The sequence below is a fragment of the Notechis scutatus genome, chromosome 1 (assembly GCF_049901735.1).
Source record: "Notechis scutatus isolate UNSWTSFEM ecotype Mainland chromosome 1, rNotScu1.2, whole genome shotgun sequence".
NCBI classification, from domain to species: Eukaryota; Metazoa; Chordata; class Lepidosauria; order Squamata; family Elapidae; genus Notechis; species Notechis scutatus.
Window position 1 is genome coordinate 36,474,113 of NC_142009.1, and position 16,203 is coordinate 36,490,315.

General features: G+C 38.1%; 1 protein-coding gene across 4 annotated transcripts in view; it reads left to right on the forward strand.

Moving 5' to 3' along the window:
• Nucleotides 1–16,203, forward strand: part of CCDC85A (coiled-coil domain containing 85A) — a 141,316-nt gene that overhangs the window by 51,343 nt on the left and 73,770 nt on the right. Inside the window, exon 3 of one of the 4 annotated variants that reach the window (XM_087961131.1) lies at nucleotides 9,443–9,524. The exons of the other annotated variants lie outside the window; for them this stretch is intronic. Within the exon in view, the coding sequence (XP_087817257.1) occupies nucleotides 9,443–9,447 (5 nt within the window). The 3' untranslated portion in view covers nucleotides 9,448–9,524. Of the gene's footprint in view, nucleotides 1–9,442; nucleotides 9,525–16,203 lie in introns of those variants that run through there. 4 annotated transcript variants of the gene reach the window in all.

The window sequence follows — 16,203 nt, forward strand, 5'->3', positions numbered from 1 at the left end:
GAAAACATTTCCATATTGTTGGTTATTATGCTTCACATGGCACTAGCTGTGAGAAAGTGTTCTGCCCCTCTGCCAGCTGCTGATAGAGTCCCTAGTGGATATTCTCTCTGCTACTGTTGAGCTGTTCCTTTATTGGATAATAGTACACACATTTTGTGCACTGAATGCCTCAGTCTCATTCTCTGTCTGTCCAGAGATGGAAGAGTCTTATCAATGACCCCTGGAGAATTGTTGTCAATATGTAGAAAACACTTGCTGAATGCATAATCTGTCTGATTCCATATAAGGCATTTTCTGTATTCATGTGATGTGATAACGTAAGTGGCTTCTTTACATTTTTAAAGTCTGCTGGTTGAAGATGGTACTCATTTACTGACTGACATTGCTATGTACTGGCTTCTGAAAAACTACTTGGGAAGAGCAGCAATCTGAAAGTGTGTATTCAGCAAAGGAGAAAAAATAGTAAACCCAGGGAAATGGACATTAAAAGGGACTTGTATAGAAAATTGAACATGAGTACAAGCATCAAGGAAGTGCGTGTATTAGTAGGCAGCTAATATGCCAAAAGAAAGATAGGAGGGTTAAAGTACAAAAGAACTTTGGTTCACAAAGGAAATCAATAACAACAAAACTGGTTTTTGGGGGCTATGTCAAAAAGAAAAGGAGGAAAAAGAAAGGGGTGGGCTGTTGCAAAGAGAAAATGTTAAATTTGTAATATTTATTTATTTGTTTATTTATTTATTTAGCTGCCCCTTTACTCTGAGTGACTCTGGGCAGCTTACAGATAATAAAAAACCCAATATAAAAGAATAAAAAGCAATAACTTTTTATTTTTTTATTTATTCCCTATTCCCCTCTGTCCTGCTACAGTACACAATCAAACAAGCCACTTGATTGGCTTCATCCCACTCTGGATTCCCCTGGCTCATTGGCAGAACCAGGTTTTCAGGCTCTTGTGAAAGAGGGTCAAAGTGCGGGGAGGGGCAATCTTTGTGGGGATGATGTTCCATCACAGGGAAGGCCCTTCTTCTCAGTCCCATCAGATATATCTCCTTAGGAGATGGGACCTGACACATTCCTTGCCTTCTCACTCTAGTAGGTCAGGTGGATGATTGGGGAAAGCATAGAAAGTAGAGTTTCTCAACTCAATTTTTCTTCCACCCTTCTTCATGATGGGAAACTGTTCTAATGGACTGAGGTAGTTTGGTAATGATAGGATGGTGCCAAAATAATAGGAGACAAGGAAACTACAGTTGTTCAACTTCTACTTTGCTTCTATCCTCATTCCAGCAAACAGCTGATAAAAGTAGGGAGTGGCAAACCAAGATAAGTAAAAGAGAAAGCATCTGGTTGAATGAGTTAAAGTCCAGTCACATCCAGAACTCTTGAAAAAGCAAAATAACTTGTTTGTTTCAATTTTTTTACAAAGTATCTATTGAAATGGATTTTCTACTACTCTGATCTTCTACTATTCTTACTTTCTCCTTGTTTGCAATATTGTAATTTTGTTGTATTTCTCTCTCTCTTTCTCTCTCCCCCCCCCCCACCCTTCTCTTGTAATTCTTTTAGTCATGGTTTTTCAAGTGGCATTTCAGGATCAATCTATTTGCTGAAAAGCTCTGCTAACTTAACATGAAACTTTCTGTTATTGCAAAGTGATTTGGGATTTGTTTTAAGGAACATAATCAGTTTTTAAGAATATTGTTTTAGCCTTTGCTGTTGAACTGAGAAAGCACTCTAGAAAACATGTAATGCTGTCCCCCCAGATCTTGGTTGTGGGAGAGGGTTACAGAAGATGAACAAGTTATTTTTCAGGGAAGCTTGTTCACAGTTAACTTTTAATTGAGGAATTCTTCGTATTCAGAGCATTCCTGGGATTTTCTGGAATGCAACGCTCTTTTGAAGCTTTTCTGAAGTTGAATATACTTCTATTCCTTGTACGCCCAGAACAAGGGTCTTCAAACTTGGCAAATTTAAGACTTGTGGACTTCAACTCCCAGAATTCCTGAGCTAACATGACTGGAGGAAGAAATTCTGGGAGTTGAAGTCCACAAGTCTTAAATTTGCCAAGTTTGAAGACCCGTGCCCTAGAGCATCAGTTCTGTTTATAGAAAAGCAAGTCTATTATACATGGATATTTCAAACAAACAGACAGATAATCCGAGTTGGAAGGGACCTTGTAGGTCATCTAGTCCAACCTCCCGATATTTTCTTGTACTCTTGTCATAAATGTGAGTTTGTATGCATGTTAAACAGTTGCTATTAAAACATAACCCATAATTTTGAATGCCATTTAGTATCTTTGTAATAAAGTGAGATCATAGATATAGGTATCCTCCTGTGCCCTTATTATTAAACTGCTTTTTCTTAATCTTCAAAAGAATATTGAAAAAACAGTTTTGGCTGCTTTTGGAAGTTCCAATCACTGAAGGACTGGCAGAAGAGATTAACCTGTAAGTAGAATGCACAATGCAGAGAATTTAGATGTCTGACCCTGTTTATTCAGAATTTTATGAATGTTAACTTATGACGATATAAAGTATTATTGGAATGAACAACCTGGTTGAACACGATAATGCACATTTGCTTATGTAAAGAATAAGTTCACATATTATTACTGTTCCCTTCACAGTATATCTGTATGTGTTACACTGAACACTCTTCATGCAATAAGTATGAAGTCAGTGTAATTGAAGTGTTAATTATTCATGATTCAATCATGATTAAAATGTTTAGAAAATAGTTTGATTAGGAGTTCTAAATTTAGGATCCAGATGTCAATGGAACATTCTAATGGTCATTTGCAAATGAAGTTGGAATTGTGAGTTCTAGTTACAATCTATAGAGAATTTCTGAAAGAAAAGCAATCTTGCTCATCTGGAGAGCACTGTTGTTGGTCAAATGATTAATTGCGAGTGGGGGATATAGCCCTTTTGAGACATGAATTATATAAAGATAGATTGCATTGTGATTAATACGACTGCATAGCTTATACATTTTTAAACTTGTTAATATTGTTTCCATGCATTTTTTCATTAAGGTCTGAGAAGAGAGCCAATTTGCTGTATTGGTTAAAACACCAGGCTTGAAACTGGGAGACAGGGGGTTCAAAGCCTTAGGCACAAGGCAAGTTGGGTGACTTTGGGGCAGTCTCAGCCCTAAGAAGCACATAACCCATATCTGAAAATTTGCCAAGAAAAATGCAGGGACATGTGCAAGCAGTTGCCAGGAGTCAACACTGATTTGAAGATATCTCAAAAAGTCTCTCATGTGACTGTCTTCAAGGTAAATGCTAAATGAATAAAGGTTTTGATTTGGAGAATTTGATATGTATGTAGTGTGTGTGTGCGTGTCTGGACTTTGCTTTTTGCAGGGGAGAGAAGAAATTTGTGATTAGAAGATTCATAACTGTATTTACTTGTAGCAAAGAGGAGAACCTGCTAGCAACGTCCTCCTTGTGGCTGTTATTAATATGTTGTAGAATGATGTAGCTTTGCTGTAAGATTATTCTGGATGAAATATTGTGGCCCTGGGGGCGGGGTTTCCCATCATAATCTAATTCAAGAATAATTTGACTAGGTGCTGTGCTTCCCTACCAATAATATTGTTTTCCCCATATTATTTTCTCTGAGCTCTATCCAGACCACTGAGCCCCATCCTAATTATTTTCATCTGAGCCCCATCCTGAACATTGAAGTTCTTGATGGCTCAACCTCAGTAGGGACTTCAAAGAGGTAAATACTTGTTTGCCTCTAAGGTGTCCGTGGCTTATATATTATGAGCTTAATTTATTTTATTCATTTATGTAGTATTTTAATACACATTGCTTCTGTTGAGATGTTTAAAATCATAGTTCTTGTTTTAATGTCATGGCTTATAGTGAGTTAGAAATTGAGTGTAAATGATTTTGTTAATGAGAAGCTGATTCTTTAAAGGGAGGAGAAAGTATTGAAAGCTGAGAAGAATAGCGGAAGCTGGAAGACTATGTCAGCATCTCTTATCCCTCTTCTCCTTCTTAGTTTATCTTTTGCAAGCAAGTGAAATTTTATCCTAAAGGAGAAAAATGTGTAGTAGATGTCTAATGTCTAAAATCTGCTTTTTCATGATTTAAATCAAGAATCAAGATCAATCGATGTAAGAAATAGGAAACTGGCAGGTTTGAAAATGGCAGTTTTTGTACATGGATATAATTTTTATTTAACTATAGTGTGCCAAAGGAGAATGCAGAATGGAGAGTGGAGAATGTTTCATTATTGATGTACTCACAATGTACATCACTTTGGGCATGTGTGATGGATATGTTGAAATATTTTTTTGTAAACCTGATTTTTAAATCTCTTTTTCTTTACTGTCATTATTGGTCCTTAATTTTTGCACAAATGTTTCAATTCATTTTTCAGCTGAATTGCCAAAATATACAAAATGCATATAAAATTTATATTATATAGCAAAAATATACAAAACTGTACAATTTATATGTGAACATAAGATCCATATTTTACTACCCCAGTTTAAATATGCAAATTGCTGAGAAAACAGATGGAATTGTCTGATGATTAATACGAATGACCTGACGTGGGTCACATGGAACGACATGGTCCCTAATCACAGTAAAATATATCGTTTTTAGGAGGCATATCTGTCTTTCAGCTTATTGTATTTGTAGTCTTCTGTTCTTCAGAGATGCTCAAAATGACTTCTCTGGGCTTGACTCATTTTATTCCTGCAATCAAATAGGGCTGGGTTGAAATCAGCTTGGGCTGGGTCACTTTTGGATTTTTATGTTTGAGTAGGTAATCTCCTGTTGCCTTTAAAGCTCCTGATGCACCCTAGGATAAAGCCATCATAATTCTGCAGACACTTCTTTTCTTGCTCCCTTTCTGCTTCCTCTGTAAGTGATGGCAATGACAGGTCTTCCCAACAACAAGCAAGAATAGATGGAGATATCAAGGAACAGAGACCAGTCTGCAAAAGCTGGGACTGCTTTATATCTTGCCACATTTAAAGCTCTTTTGACTATTCATGCCACTTTACTCGGCAGGGATTTGGTGCTCAGGATGCCCTAAATCAGCAGTTCCCACCATTTTTGACTGCATGGGTCAGCGGCAATGTGCTGCATGGCAGGGGAGGTGGGGAGAGGGGATGGGTTTGCATGCTGAACCCAATCCCACACATACACAAATGAAGTTTTGTGCACTCGCCCCGCCTCCTGCATGGCCCGGTTCTCAACAGCCTGCGGACCAGTACCAGTCTGCAGCCCAGGAGTTGGGGACCTCTGCTCTAAATGACAATTGAGTTCAATTGCAGTGACATTGGATTTGAGAGTCAACATTTATAATTTTGAGAGGAAATATTCTTGATTTGAACAGTGAGGCATATGGCACGACAACTGCTTTTTTCTGCTTTTGGTTCCAAGTCATAAGTACAATAAAAGGTGTCTAAGGATTATTTAGTTCAAGATTTTAAGAAACTGTATAAAACAGAGCTGAGAGGAATTCCTAAGTTTTTTCCTGAGAACTGTTTTCCCAAATGAGTAATTTGTAGGAGTTGCTTCATGTGTCATTGTGGGCTGGGTAGAAGCAATGACAAAGCCAAGCCCCATTTTGCTGCTGACTTTTTCTCCTTTTTTAGTGTCTCCTTTGTCTTCCTGACTCTTTGGTTTCTTTTGCTAAAAGTATAAGCTAAATGGGCAATGACCTTTTGAGAGGTGACATGGGTTGGCAACTCCAGCCTTAGATAGTGATATACCTTAATAAAATTTGTCATTCCAAGCCACAAGATGGCAAAGTAGAATAGCTTTTATCACAGGTTGTTTTCTATCCCCTAATAACAAGATGTTATTATTTTTTAATTTCTTTAAAATGTTATTATTATTTTATTTTTTATTCTTCATGTGGTTGGTGCTATTTTAATGTGCTTAATACAGTTAACATGATGTAACTGAAGAAGGATATTTATTCAAGTAGGCATTAGCCCATGGATACAATTTCCAGATGTCAGTTTTAGCATAAGATTGCTTCTCTTATCTGAAAAGCATCTTAAGGCTCTGCCTTGGGTCAGTTATTTTTAAAGTGGGGTTGATTCCTGTCTTCTGCCCAGTATTCTGTTGTCACTCTTTTTGATAACTCATAGTTGGCCTGGAGATATTCCTTGTGGTGTATCAGGCAAGGCATATTTTGCCCTTGGTGCACTTACAACTAGATAACTTTGGGTCTTAGATTGGGGCACACTGAAGATGCCACTGTTGCAATCAGAAGGTGAAGGCATGGTGAAGGAAGATGGTTGTATCCCAGTTAGAATACCTCTAGTCAATCAATTCGTAGTAGTCAGCTGTATCTGTAATGGATAGACAAGGAAAGGGAAGCTATATAAAGAATGATGTGTGTGAGAGAGGTGGGAAAAGGTAGAAGTAGTCAAGACTTTTGGTGGTCAGATAGATATAGGAGGTATTATTTAATTATCACAGCAAGACCTGTGAAGTTATAAAGGCAAAGGAGCACTGGCATATGGGAATGAGAGTTTGGCCATTCAAACTGCTAGATGTGTTAATGTCTTTATGGAACAGCCTAAAATTGAAAGTTAAGAACTCAATAAGTAGTAGTAATGATATATGACCTTTTAAAAAAATAGTTTGTAGAATGTACCAATTACAGAGTCACATTTTAGTTTTTGTGGCCGTTCCCCTTTTGTATCCAAATCTAATTATCTTTCATCTCTTAAGCTAAAGCCAAACAGTTTCTAATCAAGATCCACTGGTCACGAGGATGTTGTATTTCTTTCATAACAAAATTACAAATCAAAGTAAGGGTTTCTGTTGGGTAGAGAGGATTATTTGCATAAGTGCACAATCGTGCCTACCATCTCTGTCCTATTGTCCCCATTTATTCGTACCTATTTTCTGTATTCTTAATCATGTGTATACTTACACCTATTATCTTGTAAGCGATTGACAAATCAAATAAATAAAAAAATAAATAAAAAAAAAAATTGCCTGTTTTATGGATTGTAGTGAATTCTGCTCTGATGAGGAGCCTTCAAGGCATGTGCACTGGAAAGTAATTGCATCCAATTAGCAAAGGCTGGCACTATGTCATTAACTTCATCATGGCACAACAGGATTACATGTACTCATAGAAACTATTGTGTTCTGTATTTTAAAATTCCATTCCAGAATCCTATAGAATAAATTTAATCTTTTGTTTTATTTTTGGAATGGTATTTATTAATTCTGCCCATTCAGCTAGTTATTTACAATAAAATTGACATAGGAAATGATTGAGCAAACATTCAGTGTGTTCCTTTATCAAAAGTGTCCCATAAGTGCCCTAATATCATCTGAAGGGTACTACATTTCCCATTATCAAAAGATGATTTAAATGCCAGGCATATCTTGACCAGTCATTCAGGGAAGCAACATAGTTTGTTCAGGGAAACAACAAAGTTTGTTCAGAGTTGCTTTTGCTACATAGAAAAATGTGCAGTCACCTTAACAGATTTGCATGACGAAAAACTAAAATAAAACACAAGGTTTCAAAATAATGAATGGCCCCTCCCTATAGACTGTATTCTGGCATTTCTAGTCCCTGAACAAATGTAAGTCTATTTCAGCCACTGTCTGAAAAGCAATTTACTGCAGCTCAGAAAACAGATTGCAGCTTTTCATCCATTAAAAAAGACGCTTCTTTGAAGATTATCAAGAAATGAACTTAATAATCTTTTTGAAACAGGAGGTTGTGGTGCTTCCTTAAATAATGTGTAATACATGGCAGGAAGAGAAGGGAACCTGGGGCAAAAGGTTAAACTCATCTTGATTTAGTGCTAATCTCTCTTCTTGTCTAAATGGTAATTTGGGGGGAAAATATTGTGCTGCATTGACATCTTGTGAGATGACTATTATTTAATGAAATGGGATACTTTTTTCCTTGTAGAGGAGTTATAGCTCAGTGACTGAGCCATGTGCTTTGTATATTGAGATTTGATCTCTGACATCTGCAGTTAGCTTTGTGTGACAGAATTAAGAAAACATTCTTTTCCATTTGAAGGATTTATAATATGGATAGTGTTTACAGGATTGGTCTCAATAAACTAGGTGAAATAAATTATAAAAAATAAACACATGTTTTATGGTTACTGAAGTACTTAAGGTAAATAACATGGACAGATTCTGTACATTAAATCCTAAGTGCAAGAGTAAAGTGACACTGCCAGACTGATGGCTAGAGAAAATGATAATGTTACTGCCAGCTCTGTATTGAGGAATGGGGCACTTGGTGCCAGCACAGAGAAGACTCTGCTGATGAATCCTTGTCTGAACCCCTCTCTGGATGTGAGTTCAGAGGAAGAAGAGGAGGATGAGTTGGATCCTGACACCTAGGGGGAAGCAAACACTGAGTTGCACTGAGACTTGGATCAGGGAGTGGAGGGCTACAGTCTGACAGAGTAGCCACAACAGGGTTGAGTGGATGGGTGGCAGGCTGAGCCTGAACTGAGGTAGCCACAGCTGCAGCGGGTTAGACTGGAGGCTCCGGGTGAGGAGCATGAGCAGCTTCTGGCAGTCGGTGAAGATTAGGAGTTCACATCTCCCGATCCACGGTCCTGTACTGCAGGCAGAAAACAGGTACAAAGCTGATCAGGAAGACAACATTGCCCATCATGAAGGGTGGGCAAGGTTGGACCACACTGGCATTGCCTATTTAATCCTGCCCTTAGAAATGGGTGTTGCTGGAACAAAGTATCTGGTTCCTTCTTCTGTGTTCCTATTTTGTGCATCCAAGACTCAATGCAACTCATGTTTTGGACTTTGGACTGACTCCAGGCTTGTATTGGGTTTTGTGGATTGAGGTTGCCAAGAACTCTTGTATCGCTCCAGTCTTGCTGAGTGGGGCAGCCGGACATGAAGGTTGTGTGGACTTTCTTGGAATGGGGGAGGGCAGGGGCCCAGGTATTGAATAAAATCCATTGACTCACTGTGGTGTGTGAATGTGTGTGAGCAAGGCAGCATTGTCATAGACTGGAATGGCCAGAATGCAGAATGCAGATTGGGATCTTTTGTGAGGCTCCAAATATTAGAAACAGTAATATGAGAAGGATTTCTACCTTTCTAATCTCAGTGGCAATAAGATTTGGTATTTGGGCAGTAATTCAGAAATGGCTTTTTGTGTAAAAGATTAGATACTAAAACACATTCTAAAAACACATATGCAAATTTCATATGCATTTTGTATATGTTGGCTCTTCATTGGTCCTCAAGCCCATAAAAAGGCAAAACAAACAATAACAGATTAAAATTTTAAGTCTATATGGGATGCTGGGGGTCTATGAACGGCAAGTTGCCTGTCACTAATCCAGATTACCTATTGACAACTTTGAACTACCTGTGACTGTTCTTCCTGTGTCCTCTCTAACCTTAGAGCCTTACCTGTTCATCTTTTCCATCCAACAGGTTAGTTGTGAACTGAATCCAAGGGAATGCCAGTAGTCTGAATGAAAACAAAAGAGAAAATATGAACCTCATTCTCTTCTCCCCACAAGAGTGCTGGTTGAAATCATTAGTTTTCTACTGTACATTGCTGTTTCTCCATTGTGGTCAGCAATAGGTTTGATGGGGAAAGGGAAGGAAAGTATTTCTCTACTATTAATAATGGTGAAGAAACAGTGGAGAGACAAATGCATGTGGTGGGTACATATGGAGAATATGTGACCCCACCACTAGTTTGTCTTGCATGCGCTGCTTCCAGAATTCTGTGGGGATTTTCTCAGTTCCTTTTAGCCCATTATTGCCTAAGAGTCAGACTCAACATCTGCTACCCTGGAGGTCTGAACATGAAGATCAGCTGTAGAGAAGAAATAATATTTTAAGATGAATTTTACTTTCTTATCTCTAAGTAGTACATATTCTCAAAGTTTATTATTAGCATAATACATCAGAGATATTGTTGCTTGGGAACCAGAAACCCCCAAATCTCCTTGAATGCATGGAATCACTTCACCTCCTTTTTAGAGTATAGCTTTGTATAGTGTGCTCAATATCCACGTTTTTAAATTAGAGAGATAGCTTAGTGCAATGTTTAAGAACATAAATTATGGGATTTGCTTACATCAGATGTGATAGCAACTGATTTAGTTGCTTTAAAAGGGAGGATAAGATATGAAGGATAAGAACATCAGTGATTACTAGGCTTGATAGTAATATCTTATTTCAAGAATCAAAGGCATCATATTTTCAACACCATTTGCTAGAAAGAACAGTAGAAAGAGAGCTGTCATCTTTAGATCTTGTTCATGTGTTTCTGTGGTGCATCCAACTAATTACTGTGGCACAAAATGTTGGATTATGTAAACCCCCAGCTTAATTCTTATGTTCTTCGGAACTCCATCCAAAGTAAACACAGTTTAAATATCAATTAATATTTCAATGAAGATTGCTGGTGGAGTGAACCTGTAGATTAAAAAATATATATTATATAAAAATAGCAATAGCAATAGCACTTAGACATATATCACTTCACAGTGTTTACAGCCCTTAATAAGCAGTTTACAGAGTCAACACATTGCTCCCAACAATCTGGGTCCTCATTTTACCACCTCAGAAGGATGGAAGGCTGAGTCAACCTTGAGCTGGTGAGAATCAAACTGCCAAACTGCAGGCAACCAGCAGTCAGCAGAAGTAGCCTGCAGTACTGCATTCTAACCACTGCGCCACCATGATTCATATGATTGGATGATGGAACTCAAAACTTTAATGCTGGTTTGCAGCTATCGGAAGCTTTTAGCTACATTACTTGGATGAAATAGTAGCAATAATTCTTTCCCCCATCAGCAACACATGGATTTGGAAGAGATTTTGATTTATTTTAAGCTCAGAAAACAAAACCTGCAGCAGGTCAAGGGGTTGCAGTCCACTGAATAAGTGATTCATTTCAGTTTGCTACAATAAAGTGTTTGGCCTTAGTTTAGAAATCTAAAGATGCGTCAATATATATGTAAGTGCAGACAACTTGTAGTTAGACAACATTTCTAACACATTGGATAATGCAGGAATGGTGAATTGATGCCTCTGAGCTCTGAAATTTGATTCATTCTTCTTCAATAAGAATGTGAGACAGCAACGACAGATTAGAATGGGGTTCCAAGTACAGATTTCCATTCGGCCAGGAAGTTAGTGGTTGTTCTGAGTCCAATCATTGTGTCTCAGATTAAAATGGATAAAATAGAAAGAAAACCATACATAGAAATTGATGAAAGAGTGGAACGAATATATTTCAGTGAGCATTTTAGGCAGGTTCAGGGGATGGGAGTGGGAGGCCTTGTGCTATCTTAGTTCACTTCCTTCCTTTGCAGCCGCTTTCAGTCAGTGTTGATAGGAGGGGAGAGATCCAGCCCTCACCCACTGCTTTATGGGGTTCCACAGGGCTCGGTACTCTCTGCTCCTGTTCAACATTTATATGAAGCCGCTGGGTGAGATCATCCGTCACCATGGACTGAGGGAACACCAATATGCTGATGATACTCAGCTGTATGTCTCGGCCCGTGGTGAGTTAAGTGTTGCTGTGGCCTCCCTCTCACAGTGCTTGGAGGCTGTTAGGGGCTGGATGAGGAGCAAGGGGTTGAAACTAAACCCTTGCAAGACTGAGTGGCTCTGGGTTTGGGGTTCATTGGATCAGGAAGAATTACCACCTTTAGTCTTGGATGGGGTGGCACTACCCCAAACAGACCCTGTGCATAATCTAGGGGTTTTCCTGGACTCACGATTCCTGTTCGAAGAGTAGGTGGCAGTTGTGGCCAGGAGGGCCTTTGCATAACTGTGGGTTGTGCACCAGTTACGCCCTTTCCTGGATCAGAGGTCCCTATTCACAGTCACTCATGCCCTGGTCACTTTCTGTCTTGATTATTGCAATGGGGTTGCCCTTGAAGAGCATCTGGAAGCTCCAGTTGGTGCAAAATGCAGTGGCCCACATGGTTTTGTGCAGACCCCGGTGTGCACATTTGTCACCTCTCTTGCAGGAGCTGCATTGGATGCTGATTTGCTTCCAGGTGCAATTCAAGGTGCTGGTTGTCACCTTTAAAGCCCTTCATGGCTTGGGTCCGGGTTATCTGGGCGAACGGCTCTTGCCAGTCACATCTACCCGATCCATTAGAGCAAGGAGGCAGGGAATGTTGCGGATCCCACCACCGAGGGAGATACACCTGGTGGGACCCAGAAGAAGGGCCTTCTCCATGGTTGCTCCCTCTCTCTGGAATATCATTCCCCCAGGGATTAGAATGGCCCCCATTCTAGCACTCTTCCGAAAGGCACTGAAGGACCTGGTTTTGCCAGAGGGCCTGGGGAACCCAGAGAAGGATGGAGCCCATCAAATGGCTAGTGTTATCTGCTGTCATCGGGGCAGGGGGTGGGAGTTGGTTTTTTGTTTGTTTGTTTTGTTTTCCCAAATTTTGTTCTATTGTACTTTACTAATTTATTTGATTCTTTTTGTTAGTTTTTATTGTTTTATATTTTTATTTTTTGTTTTAAATATGGTTTTACATTGTGTAAGCCGCCTCGAGTCACCATGGGCGAATAGGCAGCAATATAAATTAAATAAATAAATAAATAAATTTTCTTCACAACTACTTAGGCAATCAGTTAGGTATAGGAAAATGGCCACTTAATTAAGAAACCAAATTGTTTGAAGATAAATGCAACAAAGTATTCTTTATTGACATATACAGCTACTTTTGGTTACGATGGTTCGGCCATGTGAGTCGTGCCAAGGAAGAATCCATCATCAAATCTGCGATGAAGGTGACTGTCGGAGGAGCGAGACCGCGTGGTAGACCTAAGCAACGCTGGATGGACACGATCAAGGCCGACCTAGAGATTGCGAAGGCAGACCCGACATACGTGGCAGACAGAGAGGCGTGGAAGCAATACTCAAGGACATTAGCGGACCTCGCCAGAGCGCGAGACAAACGCTGAAGAAAAAGAAGAAGAAGAAGAAGAAGCTACTTTTGATTTGCCAAAGGAATGCAGAAGAACCCCAAAACACATAAGATTACTTGTTATATACCTTCTGGAAATAATACATAGGACTTAGAAAAGCAGGAATATAGAGTTTGATAACAAGGAATGACCTTACTATAGACTTAGTGTGCACTTCTACTTTCTGCCTTTCTAAAGAGACTCCAAGCTTGTCTTTTTACCCAGAGTAGCATTTTCTAACCTAAGTAATGTCCTTTATTGTATCTGTTTATTGACCCCTTTCACATCCTGGAAACAACAACAACAACAACATGGATTTTGTTATCAGTCTCCTTCCCATTCAGGGTCATTTAGCAGTTTCAACTTGCCTGGTTTGTGTATTAGGCACCCAGAATTGTATATGTGGAGGATAAAATATTATTGCTCTTCCATATTTGTTTGTGTGGGTTTGAAAAGAAGATATGCCGTGTTCCTAGTTCACAGGACTCTAAAATGGTGACAACTTTATAGGTTTGGAAAATGAGAAAATAATTTAGAATCTCTGAAATAGTGGAGGTAGAAAGTTAGATTTTGCCAATCTGGTGCCAAGGATGATCAACTCCTCCCTTGTTTTCCTTTTTTCAAGTAAGCTGCATTTATCTGAGCCGTATTTGAAAAGTCAAACTCTCAGTCTATGGATATTCATATTATTTCTCTTGTTTAATTAATAAGAAATGGGCTTTTCAGTGAGTATTGGGCAATCTGATCTTCATCCTTGGGGGAAAAAAATTATGATCATTGATGTGGAAGTGGAAGTGCTAATTTTTAATTTTAGATTTGTAACAGGATATATGAGCCAAAATAATTGAACTCAATAATTTAATTTACTCAAATGGAAATGTTGCTGACTAGTCAGCTGATGTTCAACCTAATTCACCTTCTGGGAATATTAGGATTGCACTTTCCTTTTCCAAGCAGATAGTTCAATAATTGATAAATACTTGCAATGTTTGCACCAAAACTATCAACCTAATATATTTCAGAGCATTTGAGAAGTGCTATGTTTTATACTCTTTGTATGTATGTATGTATGTATGTATGTATGTATGTATGTATGTTTATACATGTATGTATGTATGAATAAATGTATGTAGCCTAGGGCAGTGTTTCTCAACCATGATAACTTTAAGATATATGTACTTCAACTCCGAGAATTTTAAAATTGCCAAGGGTGAGAATCATTGCCCTAGATTTTTCACTGCTTTTCTTTTTTAAGGAAGAAGGGGATTCTAATTAAAACAGATTTTTGCTGTGCTCCTCCTTATCATGTGGAAATGATAGTTGGAACAATTAACAGACCAGAATTGCTGAAATTACAATATTGGTATTTCTCAGGGTTTGGTTTTTTGCTTCTGGAAAATGCTGGAACTTCCACATTCCGGGAAGGTCCATTTTCTGTTGTTCGATTTAACATGTCTTGAGTTTCTGTCCTTGAGGTACTGTTTTCATTATAAGCAAAATCTGCCAGCTCTTGAATTAAATGTTTCTATGTTGTGATGAATCAGGAGGAACAGATTTCAGTGCATTTTTTTAGTTGTCTTAGACTGTTAGATGGGCTATCTTATCCCAAACACATACATATTGTTCTTGCTTAAAAGTTCTGTTTGAAGTGCATTTATGTGCAGTTATTGTATTATGTCCATACTTCTTTTTCAAATAAAACTGAATTCTTATGAGAATTTAAGCCTTCTCTCAATCTTGGAAGTGAGTAATTCCCACAAGATTGCATTTTGCTTTCAAAGTTTATGCAGTGTAGCTTAAAAGATGCTGGAGAAAGTCTGTGCTCCAGCAGTTTGAGTCCTCGCACCATGTGATGGGGTGAGCTCCTGTCACTGTCCTCAGCTTCTGTCCACCTAGCAGTTCAAAAGTATGCTACATGTAAGTAGATAAATAGATACCCATTTGGACAGTTAGACCCCTGCTATTGCTGGATCTGCCCAGATGCAATGCCTGATTGCAAAGCAACAGATGACTCCACAGGGCATATTTATCACCTGTAGTAAAGGTAATACATTGAGAAAAGATTGGAATGGTTGTTATTCTTGAAAAAAAGATGCTTGGGTACTAATTGTGTATAATCATAATTTTGCTAATGTACAGGCTTACCTTTTTCCACTTCTTAAGATATTTTATGTCTATTAGGCAAGATATGCGATGGGTTGGAATTATGTGCACACATAGGGTTTTTTTTTTTCTTCTTCACATCAAATATTTCAGTATCTGGAATATAAGTTTATATGCCTTATATACATGATAATATAAAAAAACAAGTGATTTTCTGTCTGCCTGAAATTATAATTTCCAGATTTTGAGCAGAAACGACATCTGATCAAATGGCGTTTTGTACATTTGATTAATGATTCCAGTTAAATATCTTATATGTGATGCCTGCACTGTACTACGTGAAAACTATTGTGAATATAATAAGATAGCAGAGTTTACTTAATCTCTTAGATCATTGTTCTCTTGATATATTACTGCTATGTAGTATACATGTACAAAACATGATTTATGAAAAATCAGAAAGAGCATGATCAAATAGGAGGAATGCACCATGTGTCTTTCTGAAAGATTATATAAACTCCCTTTGAAGTTTCTTCTTATGTCATTTAACTTTTAGATGCTTAAACTACTTTATGAAAAAAACCCAGTTACAATTATTGCAGAGGTGTCTGTACCTCTTCCTGAGAGCTAATTGATGTTCAGAATCTGGAAGTGTAAATCACCCAATATAGTGTGGCCATTGATATAAACTAATCTTGGGGGCATACATTTTTTCTCGTATTTTAATTAATACCAATTGTCAAATAAGACTGGACCAAACTAAACTGGTTTGACATTGGATTAAGTTATAATAGGTAATTTCATCTCCCAATCTTTTAAGACATCTGGCTTTAAGTTAGCAATTTATTAGCTGTAGTGGGAAGAATAAGCCGTCTGTCACTTTTATGTTGACAAAACTTTTAACATTAGCAGAAATTTTGCAGAGTGTAAAGTCAATTCCCCTCACCTCAGTTTATACTTCAATATTAGCTTTTGCTGTCACTCTGTTTTCAGGTGGATGTTGTGTGTGAAGTTTTAATAATGGTACAAAAAAAAATCTCATTTAGATGTATATAAAGAATATTTATTGGCTTGTACACATTAAGATTTCTTATTGAGACACTCCAACAAGTATTTTAACCTTTCTTCTAAGTTTTAAAATT